Source organism: Pipra filicauda, unplaced genomic scaffold (genome assembly GCF_003945595.2).
Source record: "Pipra filicauda isolate LSUMZ 115617 unplaced genomic scaffold, ASM394559v2 scaffold319_size1146426_pilon, whole genome shotgun sequence".
Lineage (NCBI taxonomy): Eukaryota > Metazoa > Chordata > Aves > Passeriformes > Pipridae > Pipra > Pipra filicauda.
Genome location: NW_024104442.1, coordinates 389023 through 402092, shown reverse-complemented (window position 1 = coordinate 402092; position 13070 = coordinate 389023). Strand labels below are relative to the sequence as shown.

The 13070-nt window shown below is 50.2% G+C and overlaps 1 protein-coding gene across 2 annotated transcripts in view; it reads right to left on the bottom strand.

Moving 5' to 3' along the window:
* Positions 1-97: 97 nt before the first annotated feature.
* Positions 98-13070, bottom strand: part of LOC113996704 (syntaxin-binding protein 4-like) — a 46794-nt gene continuing 33821 nt past the window's right edge. Inside the window, exons 12-22 of one of the 2 annotated variants that reach the window (XM_039383638.1) lie at positions 11186-11283; positions 9395-9491; positions 7270-7397; positions 6711-6803; positions 6113-6178; positions 5828-6016; positions 5268-5384; positions 3980-4029; positions 3000-3130; positions 1690-1747; positions 98-928 (exon numbers count right to left, since the gene is read on the bottom strand). In XM_039383638.1, the coding sequence (XP_039239572.1) occupies positions 826-928; positions 1690-1747; positions 3000-3130; positions 3980-4029; positions 5268-5384; positions 5828-6016; positions 6113-6178; positions 6711-6803; positions 7270-7397; positions 9395-9491; positions 11186-11283 (1130 nt within the window). In that variant the 3' untranslated portion in view covers positions 98-825. The remainder of the gene's footprint in view (positions 929-1689; positions 1748-2999; positions 3131-3979; positions 4030-5267; positions 5385-5827; positions 6017-6112; positions 6179-6710; positions 6804-7269; positions 7398-9394; positions 9492-11185; positions 11284-13070) is intronic. The other variant, XM_027737909.2, reaches the window with a different exon arrangement.

Here is a 13070-nt window from a genome sequence, read left to right as displayed (position 1 = left end):
AAAATGGACTCAGGCTGTGTCTTTGTCTCAGAGACTCTGAACACAACCACTGCAATCACAGCCCAGAGAGCAAACGCCTTTGAGAAGTGTTTCCATTTTATTTTCCAGACCTTCTGTTCATCTCAGATCTGTGCCCCATTAACTGCCCTCTCACAGTACACTCTTGCATCATGTGTATCTCATTTCTCAGTGACACCGTGGACCTTTACTGAGCTGTGTTCACTATGTCCACTATGTCCCCTCTCACATTCCGGGACGGTGTCCGTTGTCACTGGACCGTCTCGCTGGATATCCCTGTGCTCTTGGTCCAACAACTGGCTGAGATGGTGCTTTCCTCTTCAAGCATTGCAGCTGGGATAAGCTATACAAAAAGAATAAAAAGAGCAGTACCTATCCCAAGACAGCTAGGACGCTACAGATTAAGCTGCTTTGATTACAGTCACTAAATAGACTTTGGTTTTCCATCTGAAATACCAAAAGGAGTCTGTTGGAGACCCCCGAGTCCCTCAGGAGAGTTCATGCTCCTCTTACTACCCAGAATACAAGCTCTAAAAGGCTGCCACTGAAATCCAGGCCCCTGGAGCCTCTTGAGAATACTTTTCCTATAAAGCTGCAGAACCGTGAGCAAATAGCCTTGTATGATAACTCGGAGGTAGACGCGCAGGGGAGGTCGCTGAAAAAGTCTTGGACAGTGAGGAAGAGTTAATCTCATGTCAGGAAGCTTGTTCTCAGTCTGCTTTGCCTGGAGAGGTGCCCATGGGGTGTCCTTCCCGTCTCCCAGCACAGCAGCACCTGTGGTGTGAGCACGACCAGGCTGTGGGACATTTATGTCGGCTTCTTCGGCAGCTCCGCTGGACTCGGTGGCTGTGGTTCCTCACTCTTGGTCTGGCTCGCAGGAGGGGGCCACGTGGTCTTCTGATGGAGGTGGCTGAAGAGGAGAAATAGGGGTTAGGTGGCCTGGGAGGAGGACACAGAGGACAATGTGAAGACAGCACTGGTTACTTGGGAAAGAAGAGGAGGCCACGGATCTTGCCTGGCTCGTGGTCTGTGCTGGCCGTCTGTCTTGTCTGAAAATGCTTTTTATAACCTTGAAATTGTGGTTTTCAAACGTCTATTTTGTACCTAACTGAAGAACTGTGCTGGCAAGTCTTCAGTTTGAGCTAAGGTGATCAGCTCAGACAGTAATAGGAGACATTTAGGTCTTAAAGTGCCCTTTCAGCAGATAACTTTAGGATACAGCTCTGTTAAATATAAGCCATTTAAGAGGTTTTAGGGAAATTTAAGGTTCAAACAAAACCATGTCATCCTGCTCTCCCTGGCCAGGGCTTGACAGCATCCTGATACCACAGCATAAAAGATTAACACATTCAGTGATGATTTTTCCCTTATGCATTACAAAAATGCCAGCTAGACAAGCCACAGAGCCACAAATCCCCATCTGGCCTGAAGGAATAACAACATTTTAGAAAACAAAAGAGAGATCCAGGAATTCACAGCATCCTTCACTGTACAGGGCAGGAAGTCTCTTGCTGTCTAGAAAGGGATGTATTTCTCTGACATGGCATCTGGAGGCCTCTATCTGATTAAAAGTTGTCAAGCAACAGTTTTGATTAAAAAAACCCAACAAACAAAACAGGAATTTTTAGTATGTGCGTTGTCAAAATTACAGACCAGAGTTCTGACACCTACTCCTTGTAATTTGGGATTCCTTCAGCAGGCAGGCACTGGTCCTTGTCCCATGGCAGAGCTGCAAATGGAAGCACACAGCCAAGTGTAAGTGAAGGGTTAGAAAACATGCCCAATGTGCTGCTACATTATGATAATTCCCCTTTAAATGAGGCAGGAACTTGGAAAATGCTGACACACTCATATGTCAGAGGTGCTCCTGAAAGGCTACAATTATTTCCCTGAGAGAAATCCAGTGCTGGGCCATGGCCATGTTGAGTTGGTGAAGAGCATCAAAGAGCAAAGACTGGGCACCTGTTTGGGGCTGTTTGCTCACCTGGTCATGACACAGAGGAGATCAGAAACTCATTTGGTGTGGAAAGAGACAAGTGGGGCCAAATAACTGCTGCCAAGAATTGTTTATGGCTCATGGGCTAGCTCAGAGTCCCAGTCTAGGGAAGTTAATCCAGACTCCCATGGAGCTGGATGGCTTTTCTCTGATTTTCTCATCAGTGTGACTGGTTTGTACGCCAAGGAAATGGGGAGCTGACTGTTCCCTCTGCTCAGCATTGCTGCAGCCAGACCTGGATGGCACAAGGAAGGGTTGGATCCCTAGTTCAAAGCTGTTGGAAAACTGGATGGGGTCCAGCAGTGGGAGCCCCAGGGCTCATTACCTGCAAGGAGAGGCTGGGGAGGGCTGAGGGAGCTGGGTGTGTCTAACCTGGCAAAGAGGAGGCCGAGAGGCCACAGCACTGCCTCTGCAGGGGCAGTGAGAAGGATGCTGGAGCCAAGCTGTTCTTGGCAGTGCAGACACTGTAACTGGGGGCAGTGGCCACATCCTGCCCTGGGGCAGTTCAGGCTGGGTGCTGGGAAAACCTTCCTCAGTGAAGGAACACATCATCCTGGAAGGCTGTGGATCAACACCCTGGGAGGCTGAACTAAAGCTGGCTAAAGCCCCTGCAGATCCCATCTAGTGGGGTGGTCCTACCTGGGGCAGAAGATTTGACTCCTGATCTCCAGCAGTCCCTTTCAACCAGCAGTTCTATGATTCTGTGAAACCACCCTCCTTCCTGATATTTTTTTTTCACTTTCCTGTGGGCTTGAGCACAAGTGGCACCTTTGACTCCTTACCCTGCAAGTCTGCATTTCAGATTCCGAGATGAGTCACATGGATACAGGGAGGGCAATTCCATCTCTGTTTGCATGAGACAATCAGGTACATGTATGGGAGGTATGGCCAAAGTTGTGGAAGGTGGTGCAAACTGTCCCTGACACTGACAGACGTCCCTGAGACCTGCCTGGATTCAGGTTTCTCCAGTGAATTTAGTGCTTACCATCCTTGCTGGAGAGGATTGGTGCTAACAGTTCTTTAGCTTCTGACAGCAAGAGGTCAACAAGATCTGAAGATGGAAGAGATGTGTCTGAGACTGCGTCTGTTTTATCCTCTTCTGTTGCATTGTTGACGCTTATAAATATGGAAAGTGCCATCAATACTTCTGTCATGGAAGGGTCATTGAAAATCCTGGCCAGCCTCTCATGAGGGATGTGCTACATAAATTCTGGGTGTTCAGGGGGGATTGCATCTCAACCCCTCAGCAGCATGGGAGACTCTCTGTTAGACAGGCTTGCACTGTTTTGTTACAGACAGATATCAAAGTATTCTTTAGAATTTCTCTAAAGTATTTTCCCCTCATTACATTAGAAATAACCATCCTGGACACTTAAAAACTGTTCTCCATCCTTCTTAAAACATAGTTTTTTTAAAGGGGCTGGTCATTATCCATGGGACAGTGAGCTTTCAATGATTTAATCAGTTAAAAACACACAGAGAGTTGTGATACATTTATTCCCACATGGTAGGACATAGGTTCAGGCTGGGGGGGAGTCCAGGAGCCTAAGCTCTATTTCTGCAGCCATTCATGCAGTTGAGAGCCGTGTGAAGCTCTTTGCTTACGCTCATCTACTGTAACTGCTGATAAATAAGGATATATGCTCCTGGAGAAAAAACCTGGTTTATGTGTGGAAAAGCAGGTGGGTCAAAATTCTGAAACAACCTTCTTAAGGTCTCTGCTAACAAAGCAACTTAACCAGAGCAGTGTTTCAGCAACTCATTTCCCAAAAAAGCCTGAACAGAGGCCAACCCCCCCCAGCACCAGCCCACCAGCAGCCCCCAGATCATCTTTCTCCCATAGTTTCCCTCCCAGAGCGTGTTTAGAAACTCTGGGTAGGTTACGTGTGAAGCACCTTCCCCTGAGACAGGTCAGAAAAGGACATTTCATGTTGCTGTTCACCATTCCCAGGAGCCATCTCCTACCTTTTCTCATCTGGTAAATGACTGGGTGTGCTCAGGACCTTGTGAACGTTCTGCCATGCAACAAAAAAAAAAAAAAAAAAAAAAAAAAAAAAAAAAAAGAAAAAAAAAAGATTTCAAACTTGTAGGACTGAATAATTCCTGAGAACAAACCCCATGGGTTTTTCCTGATGATCAGATTTAATATGACAGTAATCAGCTTCTGCTTATTCATTGCCCTTGAAGGGAATATCTCAAGGCCTTTTGCAGCTCAGGCAACATTTGCAGCCTATGCAAATCCACAGACACATCTGAATTCTGCATTTTAATGCCAGTGCTAAAATACATGAAATGCAACACAAAAATCCTCTTCCAAAGAACATTTTTGCAGGCTATATTTCAGCAAGCCTTGATCACTGCTGCCAGCAATCCCTGGATTCTGGGTTGTACCTGCACGTGTAAGCTCTCATTACATACATGGGTCATGACTTCCCAGACACTACTGAGGGGTGGATGAAAAAGGAAGATATTTTGGTCCAGTGCTCAAAATCCTGTGATGTTTGACCCTGGGGTCAAGTTAAATACATTTCCAAAGTCTGACCCCAAACTGCACAGGCTCCAGCACGTAGTGCTGCCCGTCTGGAGGCATTTTAATTCTTCCTTCTCTGGAGCAGAGGACACAGCATCTACATTTCCTTTTGCTCCACTGTTTCCTCTTGATTTGAAGAGCTCTTGGGACAGGCCACTAGAAGCCACAGCAGATACACTGAGTATTAGAGCCTCTCATACTGGCCAGTTTACTGATTACACACACTGGTATTCCCAATACAGTGAGTGAAGTGGAAGAACAGCCAATTAAAAGACTAAACCAATTGTGTGTGGGATTTTTCAGGGAATCTGGGGTGGGGGGGAAGCACTGGAAGAAGAAAACCACTCTTCAAGTTTGTAGAGAAGCAACCAGCAGCTCTACCCAGGGAAGGTTTGCAGGGATGATTTCAACAGCAGAGCTCCTGGAACAGCCTCAACCAGAACATCCTGGTGGGGCTGGTGAGACATCCCTGGGTGAGACCCAGGGAGAGCAGAGCCACCAGCAAAACCTGCCCCACGGAGCTGACATTGCTCTTAGGGATGTGAAGATATATGAGTTCATCCCCTGGTTCCTCTCAGCCAACAGACAGTGTCTTTTTAGGGTGAGGTAGGGAAAAAAAAAACCCTCTTGCTTATGGAGCAGGAAGTTCATTGGACTTGCAAAGTCCCCCTTAAGGTGGGAGGCTGCAGGATGGCACAGCACCGAGGTGGCTCCACACCTCACCTGCACAAACAGGAGCAGTTTCCTATTGCAGATCTCCAGGCGCTTCCGTGAGACTTCTGATTTCCGTAACTGGCCATCAGCCAGGGACAGCTGCCTCTTCAGCTCCAGGATGTCCTCCTGACACAGGGACACAGAAGGAAGAGAGAGGTGGTGGTGATGCTGCAGCCTCGGCTTTTGGAAGCACCAGTTTATGACATTTGCTACACACAAAAGCAGTGTCCTTTGGGAAGGGACAGTGGGAATGATGCAAATTATAACACAGAGAGCATGTTGGCCCTGGGGTCACACACAACAAATGATCTATGTGCTATTTCATTTTCTCCTGTATAAAAAGAAGGAGGGGAACCTTAGTTCTGGCTGCCCTGTCCCTGGAAGTGTTCAAGGCGAGGTCGGATGGGGGTCTGAGCAACCTGGTCTTGTGGAAGGTGTCCCTGCCCACGGCAGGGCAGAATGAGATGAGCTCCAAGGCTCCTTCCAGCCCAAACCATTCCATGATTCTCTGAACCCACAGAAGGGTCTGTAAGGTTGTGGGGCTTTCCCAGGCTGGGGGGTTGCATTACCTCTATTTCAGAGACGTGTTTTGCTTTCTTCCCTGCCAGCTGCATCTTCAGTTCTGCAATTTCAGCTTCCAGCAAGTGGATCACTTCCTCGTAGTCCTGCTCGGCGCTGTGGGCCTGTCTCTGCACCACCTCGGCCATCTGCAGCTTGTTGTGCAGCGTCCGGTTCTCGGAGAGGAACCCCAGAGCTTTCTGGAAGCAGTGAGAAGTTCTGGTGAACTCACCACATCCCCCTCAGCTGCCAACCACCAAACTCATCCTAAGGGCCCCAGAAACCCCTTCACTAACCTGGTTCAGCCTCTGAAGCTCATCTTCCATTGACTTCTTGCTGTTCTCCACCTCTTTCAGGAGGGACTAGAGCAAATATTTTCACTGGGTTAGCAGCAACAAGTGACAGGACGTTCTCTAGAAAATGCCCTGGTCTTGTAGCCCCTACCCACCAGAATATTATTTTACAGAGGGAGTTCTGTGCACTCTCCCTGCCACAGGGAAAACTTTTTTGGCCTGTGAACTGCAGGTCTGCAGAAACCCCCTTGGACACAAGCATGGTGCTGACAGCCTCACTGGGGATCTGCAGCCAAGAGAGGGTGGGAGCCCAGGTGGTTCCTTCTGTTTATCATGGACTTGAATGACTCGTGAGGCACTCTTTGGTATTTTTAAATATATTAACTCTTCTAAGAAGGGACTGCAGACTTTGAGTACAAATAAGGTTTTGTTTGAAGTTGAGAGTGAGAAAGAGGCAATTAAGGAGAGCGGAGGGTGAGAGGCTCCTTTGTGACAAGGAATGCACAGAATGCAAACTGGCGACTCCTCAAGAGGAACAGGCCACACCATTACCCCCGTGGACAACCTCAACAGAAGGCCCCAGCCAGGAAAGCTGCTCCACCTTTAGCCGTCGGACTTCGTGCCGCAGATCCGTCATCTCCAGCTGCAGCTGCTCCAGGTCCTCGTTGCCGTTGCAGTTGAGAGAGTCAAAGGTCTGCAAGGAGAGGGACAGACCCATCACACGTCCAATCCAAACCACTTCAAGAAGGAGTCAGCGTTTTTATGCAAAAGATAAAAATGCACATTAAATAATTCAGCACCAGGGGTTTTTTTCACACCACAGGATTTCACTCTCTGATCCCTGTCATTGTTCAATAGTTGTCTTACGGTGAATTTTCATTTTGTGAACCAAATGAAATTAGCTAATATTGATTAATTACGGCTATTTTTCCTTCTGCATCACTGCCAAGCTGCTTCCTCATATTATCCCATAGATGTTATTATTTCCTTATTAAAAATGAGTAGTTTTAGGTCTTTTATAGAATTTCCTATAATCAAAATGATTAATGCCTAGTTCTGCCTTCTCTTTATAACTCTAGGACAATCAGAAAATGGCAATTTAGCTTTTCCCATCTCAGAATTCCATGGATTTCAGAAAGAAGAGCTTTGGACTGACTGACCGGGGAGTGAAAAGCTGATGTATCCAGCAAATTGGCCACTTCGTGCTGTGTGAAGAGCATGGAGTTGGAATCCAGACCAGCCTCGTCCAGCTCCTCCTGCATCAGATCCCTGAGTGCTTGGAGAACATCTGTGAGAAACAAGCAGTTTTTACCAGGCTAAAAGAGAAAAGTGTTTTGTGTTAGGAGAAAATGCCACTGATTTTGGGGCACCACTGATGCCAATCAGAGAGGGTTTGGAGATGCCAAACAGTCCTCTCTAACACTCCCGGGTTCCTCAGCAATCCCATCAAGCTTAAATGAGTTGTTGGCAATCTTTATCAGACTCTTGTTTCTTATCCAATTGAAAAAAACCTACTTTTAAAACCCAAAACCCCCGGATATTTTCAGAGGGGAATTTTCATGATTGTGGTTCTGGGAGTTTTAAAACTTTAAGCCAAACCTACATTTCCCTGACCTGCACCTGCCTCCTGCTGCCATTTCTCATGTTGCTGATTTAAACAAAAAGTCAACTCGGTGAGTTCAGCACTTAGAAAAGGTGTTAAATTGACAAGTCTGAAAATCCAGATTCATTTTGCTTTCAGATGTGAAAGAAAGCACAAGAGGGGCTGTGTGGGACAGATGGGAGCCATCAGGGAGGTGGCACCTGAATCCCAGAGCCTCCAGTCACAGAATCACAGAATCATGGAATGGCTTGGGCTTAAAGATCATCCCATTCCACCCCCTGCCATGGGCATGGACACCTTCCACTAGCCCAGGTGAATCCAAGCCCCATCCAACCTGACCTTAGACACTCCAGGGATGGGGCAGCCACAGCTTCTCTGGGCAACCTGTGCCAGGGCCTCACCACCCTCACAGCCAAAAATTCCTTCCCAATATCCCATCCAACCCTGCTCTTGAGCAGTGGGAAGTCATTCCCCCTTGGCCTATGACTCCAGACCCTTGTCCCCAGTCCCTCTCCAGCTCTCCTGGAGCCCCTTTAGGCCCTGGAAGGGGCTCTCAGGTCTCCCTGGAGCCTTCTCTTCTCCAGGTGAACCCCCCCAGCTGTCCCAGCCTGGCTCCAGAGCAGAGGGGCTCCAGCCCTTGGAGCATCTCCATGGCATCCTCTGGACTCTCTCCAACAGCTCCGTGTCTTTGTGCTGTTGGTTCCCCCATATCCTGAGGCAGCTCTGCAGGGGGGTCTCACCTGAGGGGGCAGAGGGGCAGAATCCCCCCTCCCCTGCTGCCCACGCTGTGGGATCAGCCCAGGGCACGGGGGGTTTCTGGGTCCCAGCACACACAGCCAGGGCATGTCCAGCCCCTCACCCACCAGCACCCCCAGATCCTTCTCCCAGGGCTGCTCTCCATCTGTTCTCTGCCCAGCCTGGGTCCATGCCCTGGATTGCCCCGACCCAGGTGCAGAACCTTGCACTTGGCCTTGTTGAACCTCATGAGGTTTGCACAGGCCTCACGTGGTTTTGTGTCCCAGCCCTCGCTCTGCACAAACACATTGGTCCAAGTTGCCTTGTGTCTGTTCTGTCTGGTGGGGACATTGCTGATGGCTTTGGATTTTTACTAAGGACCTTCTGGGGAGCAGACTTTGTGGGTCAGACATGCTCTGGCAGGTCACAGAAAGCAGAGCTGGCTTTTATTTTCTGTGTGTCCTCTGGTCAGCTCCTGCTAGGAAAGCTGGGATTTTAAGTGAGCCCTTGCAGCAACTTTTATTTTAGTCTGATTTTACATCTGATAGGACAAGGGGAATGACTTTAAACTGACAGAGAGTAGGTTTAGATTAGATGTTAAGAAGAAATTCTCCCCTGTGAGGGTGGTGAGGCCCTGGCACAGTTGCTCAGAGAAGCTGTGGCTGCCCCATCCCTGGAAGTGTCCAAGGCCAGGTTGGACAGGGCTTGGAGCAACCTGGGCTAGTGGAAGGTGTCCCTGCCCTTGGCAGGGGGTGGAATGAGATGAGCTTTAAGGTCTCTTCCAACCCAAACCACTCTGTGATTCTACCAAATGCCTTTTTTTGTGTTTGTGACTTCTCTTAACTGTTTTGAGGCTCCATCAGTGCCCAGGCAGGGTCTCACCTGCCGCCTCTCTCCTTTCTTATCTGCCAGCAAAGCTCCCCAGGCCCAGCCCAGGTCCCGCTCACCTCCGTAGGCCACCGTCCCCTGCGAGTCCGTGGTCAGGCTCTGCCGCAACTGCCTCTTCTTCTCCTCGGTCACATCCAGGCCAAGATACCGCAGAACCTTGAGCAGAAACAAGGAGCCTTTAAAAAGAAAAATACTGGAAAAGCAACTCTTTGGAGTAAGCACTGGGAAGACACTTGGTGCCGGGTTTCTCCTGGAGGTGGCTCTCCAGAAGGCATCTCCCAAAGAAGCAGGCTTTGGTTGGGTTTCCAGTCTCTCCTCTCCTACATGTGTACAGAAATGTCTGTTCCTGAAGACAGGGACATGTTCACGTCCTTCCAAGAACGTTCTTTACAGACTGCAGTCAGATTTGCAGCTCTGATGAGCTGTCAGGGCTTTTATTCATTGCCAGTGGAGTTTAACAAGGCTCATCTGGAAAGAGCTTGGCCTCTCCTCTCCTTTCTCTTGCTGCCTGGGAATTGTGTTTAGGACCAGGAAGATAAAAGCTCTTCTCAGAGTATTTCCCATGGTGAGAGGAGACATTCAAACATTTTGCTTCTCCGCTTCATCTTTTGCTCTCTCATTACTCCTGATGCCCTGACTTCTACTGATAGTTATCAGTTGAACCCCAGGGCACCACAGAGAGCAGATAAACCTGTGCAAGCCCCACTTCACTGCGGGCGGCAGCGACTAAAAGCTTTTAAAGGACGGAGTGGAGCCCAGCAGACCCTGGGAAAGAGCTGGAATGAACCACTGCCCTGTCCCAGGCTGCACACACAGCTCCTGCTCAGCTGCTCCCACCAGGCCCCCTGGGAAGGGGCGGGCGATGAATCCTTGCTCACCTTTCCATCACGAGCGCGTCCCTGGGACCCGTCCGGTCTCTCATTGCTGCTCCTCTGCCCCCTGTGCAAGGCAGTGCTGCAGGCTCCCAGGCCGGCTCCCGCACTTTGGGGTGCTGGCTGGCTTGGCCACCCCAAAACCACCTCAGGTTGTGCCTGTCGGTGTCACAGCCCGACCCTGTCACCGCCGCAGTGCCCGTGTGTAACACGGGCTTTCGAAAGGCGAAACCCGGCGTCCCACTCCTCCTACCCAGAGGAGCTGCTTTGTACCTGCGACGGGCAGAGGTCGCTGCAAAATGCGGGCCTAAATCCCGCTTTAGGAGAATTAGGCAGGCTTAGAGGAGTCCCTGCCCTCCCGGGGGGTGGGAGCAGCCGAGGGCGAGCTCTGGGCCGCCGTCAGGTGGCGGCAGATGTTCGTCACATCGGGGCCACCGCGGTGTCCCCCGGCACCGAGGGACCCTGCTCCCGCTGTCCCCCTCCAGCGCCAGCAGAACCCGGGGGGACCCGCACCCCAAACCAGACAGGGACACGGCCCCCAGGGCACTCTGCCCTTCACCGGGTCTCGGTGAGCAAATGGGCAGCTCTGCTCTCTGCCCATAGAGTGGGTTCTCCATAAAATGCTGAAAGAATTAGCAGTTCTAGCTGGATCCTCGATGACATGTCTCCTATCTCAGCCTCTCCTCGCCCCCACCAGGCTGCCCGTGGTCACCCCAGCAGCAACGGCAGCACCAAATATTTGTAGTCCAAGGGAGGTGTGAATGCCAGGAGAAGACTTCTGGAGCCCCCCAGAGCACTGAGAAATAGCCAAGAGGAGACAAGGTGTGTCCAAATTCCCCTTTGGACACAGTCAGGATATTCCACTACTCCTTCTCCCTTTTTACCTTCAGAGGCTGGAGTCAACCTCCAGCACTCTCAGCTGAAGAGAGGAAGGGCATAGCTCACCTTGCTTTGGGAAGAGGGACCCATTCTACTTACCAGTTCCAGTTTCCCATCCTTGAGCCGGATATGGGGATCCAGTGCTACTTTTGGTTTGGTGCCTGAAGCTGCTTTGTGATTAGATGCTGAAGCAGGTGCTGAAAAATCAAAAATAAATGTTAATGGGGGGAGCATTTGGTAGAAGAAAGAGATGTCTGCAAAGCTAACTTATAACTCTGATTATATGAAATATTTTGTGTGTGCAGCAGGACAAAAATCAAAGTTCAGGATTTATTGAATCCGGTTCTGAAAGGCTGAACTAGGCCACTCTTGGAAAGATAGGATATTGGGGCAAACCCCTCTGAAACTGGGTTTCTGCATGGTTTAAAAAGGGATGTTTCATCCAAGGACCTTGGACTGCAAAATAGCACTTTGGAAATTTCCAGTCACAGAGTTTTGTGGAGTCTTGGGGCCTGCAGTTGTGGTGAGCTGTGAAAAAAAAAAAAGAATTAAAGAAAATCTGCCTGGTTCTCATCTGCTCTAACTGATTAAGCAAAACTGAAGCAATTCATGACACCCATGGGATTGGACAGATTAAAAGCAATGTGGAAAAACACCACTGCAAGATTTTTTCCCTCTTCAAGACTGCAAAAATCCTTTAGCCCTTTTCCCCTCTGTTGGGCAGGCAGAGTGTTTTGGGTAGAAGGAGCCACATGCATGGTGAGGTGGCCACAAAGGGAGAAAGAGGCAGAAAGCAGCTGCTGTGCTGGGGAAAAGCTGTTGTGAGCTGGAAGATCCAGCTGGCTCAGCACTGCCAGCACTGCTGCACAGCTGAAAGGGTCCAGAGCAAAGCCCTGCCCCTCCACCCCTGGAGGGATCCTCACCTTTTCCATTATGATTAGCCCTTGTCTGTAAGGAACCAGGATATTCCCTGGGAAAGCACTGCAGAAGGCATTGCCTGCTGGGGACAACCCACCAGAGTCCAAAAAGGTGCAGGATTGCTGTGCCTGCCCCTGCCCACCCTCAAACCCTCAGCCCAGGTGATAAAATTCCTTCTCATGCCAGTGGCCCGAGATTTGCCCAGGAAGCAATTCCTTCTGTCTGCCTGGGATCTGATTAACACCATGGGAAGCCCCTCTTTGCCAAGTAACTCCACTCCTCTGGAATCTCTGGAGCACACCCTCCACACACCCTCCTGACCATCAGGGCAGGGCCCAGTGCAAGAGGAAGGAGCAGCAGAGGTGCTGCACAAATGTGATCCTCCTGATCCAGGGATCCATCTACTCCGCCAGAGCTGGGAGCAGCAAGAGGTAACAACTGGGTTTGCTGGACTGGCCCCCAACACTTCCCTCTCCAAGTTCAAGGGTGGAGCCATCACCCTTCCCAGCTTGGCTAATCAGGATTAGCTCTGGGTGGCTTTGCTGTCAGCCCTGGACACGGAGATATCCAGGGCATCCACCAGGCACCCAGAGACCGGCAGGCACTGGCCCAGGCTCCAAGCCTGACTGCTGCTCTTTCAAAGCCAGTTGTCTGTTTTCATGGGTGGCAACACTGACACGAAGCCTCCTCAGCATTTCACAGTAAAACCCTGGTGGGATCAATCTCCCAGCTAAATCAGGCAGTGATTAGGTCACTGCTATTGTTGTACTGCTCTGTCCCCATCCCTGGCAGTGCTGGCTCTCCGTGGTGGCCACCTGAGAGCCCACCTGACACCTGCAGGACCCTCAGGGCAAGGAGGACAGAGCAAATCCCTGTCCCAGGGCCTCTCCAGAGGAGCATGGAAGACAGAGCTAGAGCCTGTTGAGTTGCCCAAGGTGGCACAGGCACCCCTGGAAGCAGAGGTGGCACACACCCATCCCAGCACCGGCTGCTCCATCTGCCACCGATCCCAGGTATGGACTAAACACGATTCACCTCCAGGGCTTGCTCTCAGCCTTCCAGATGG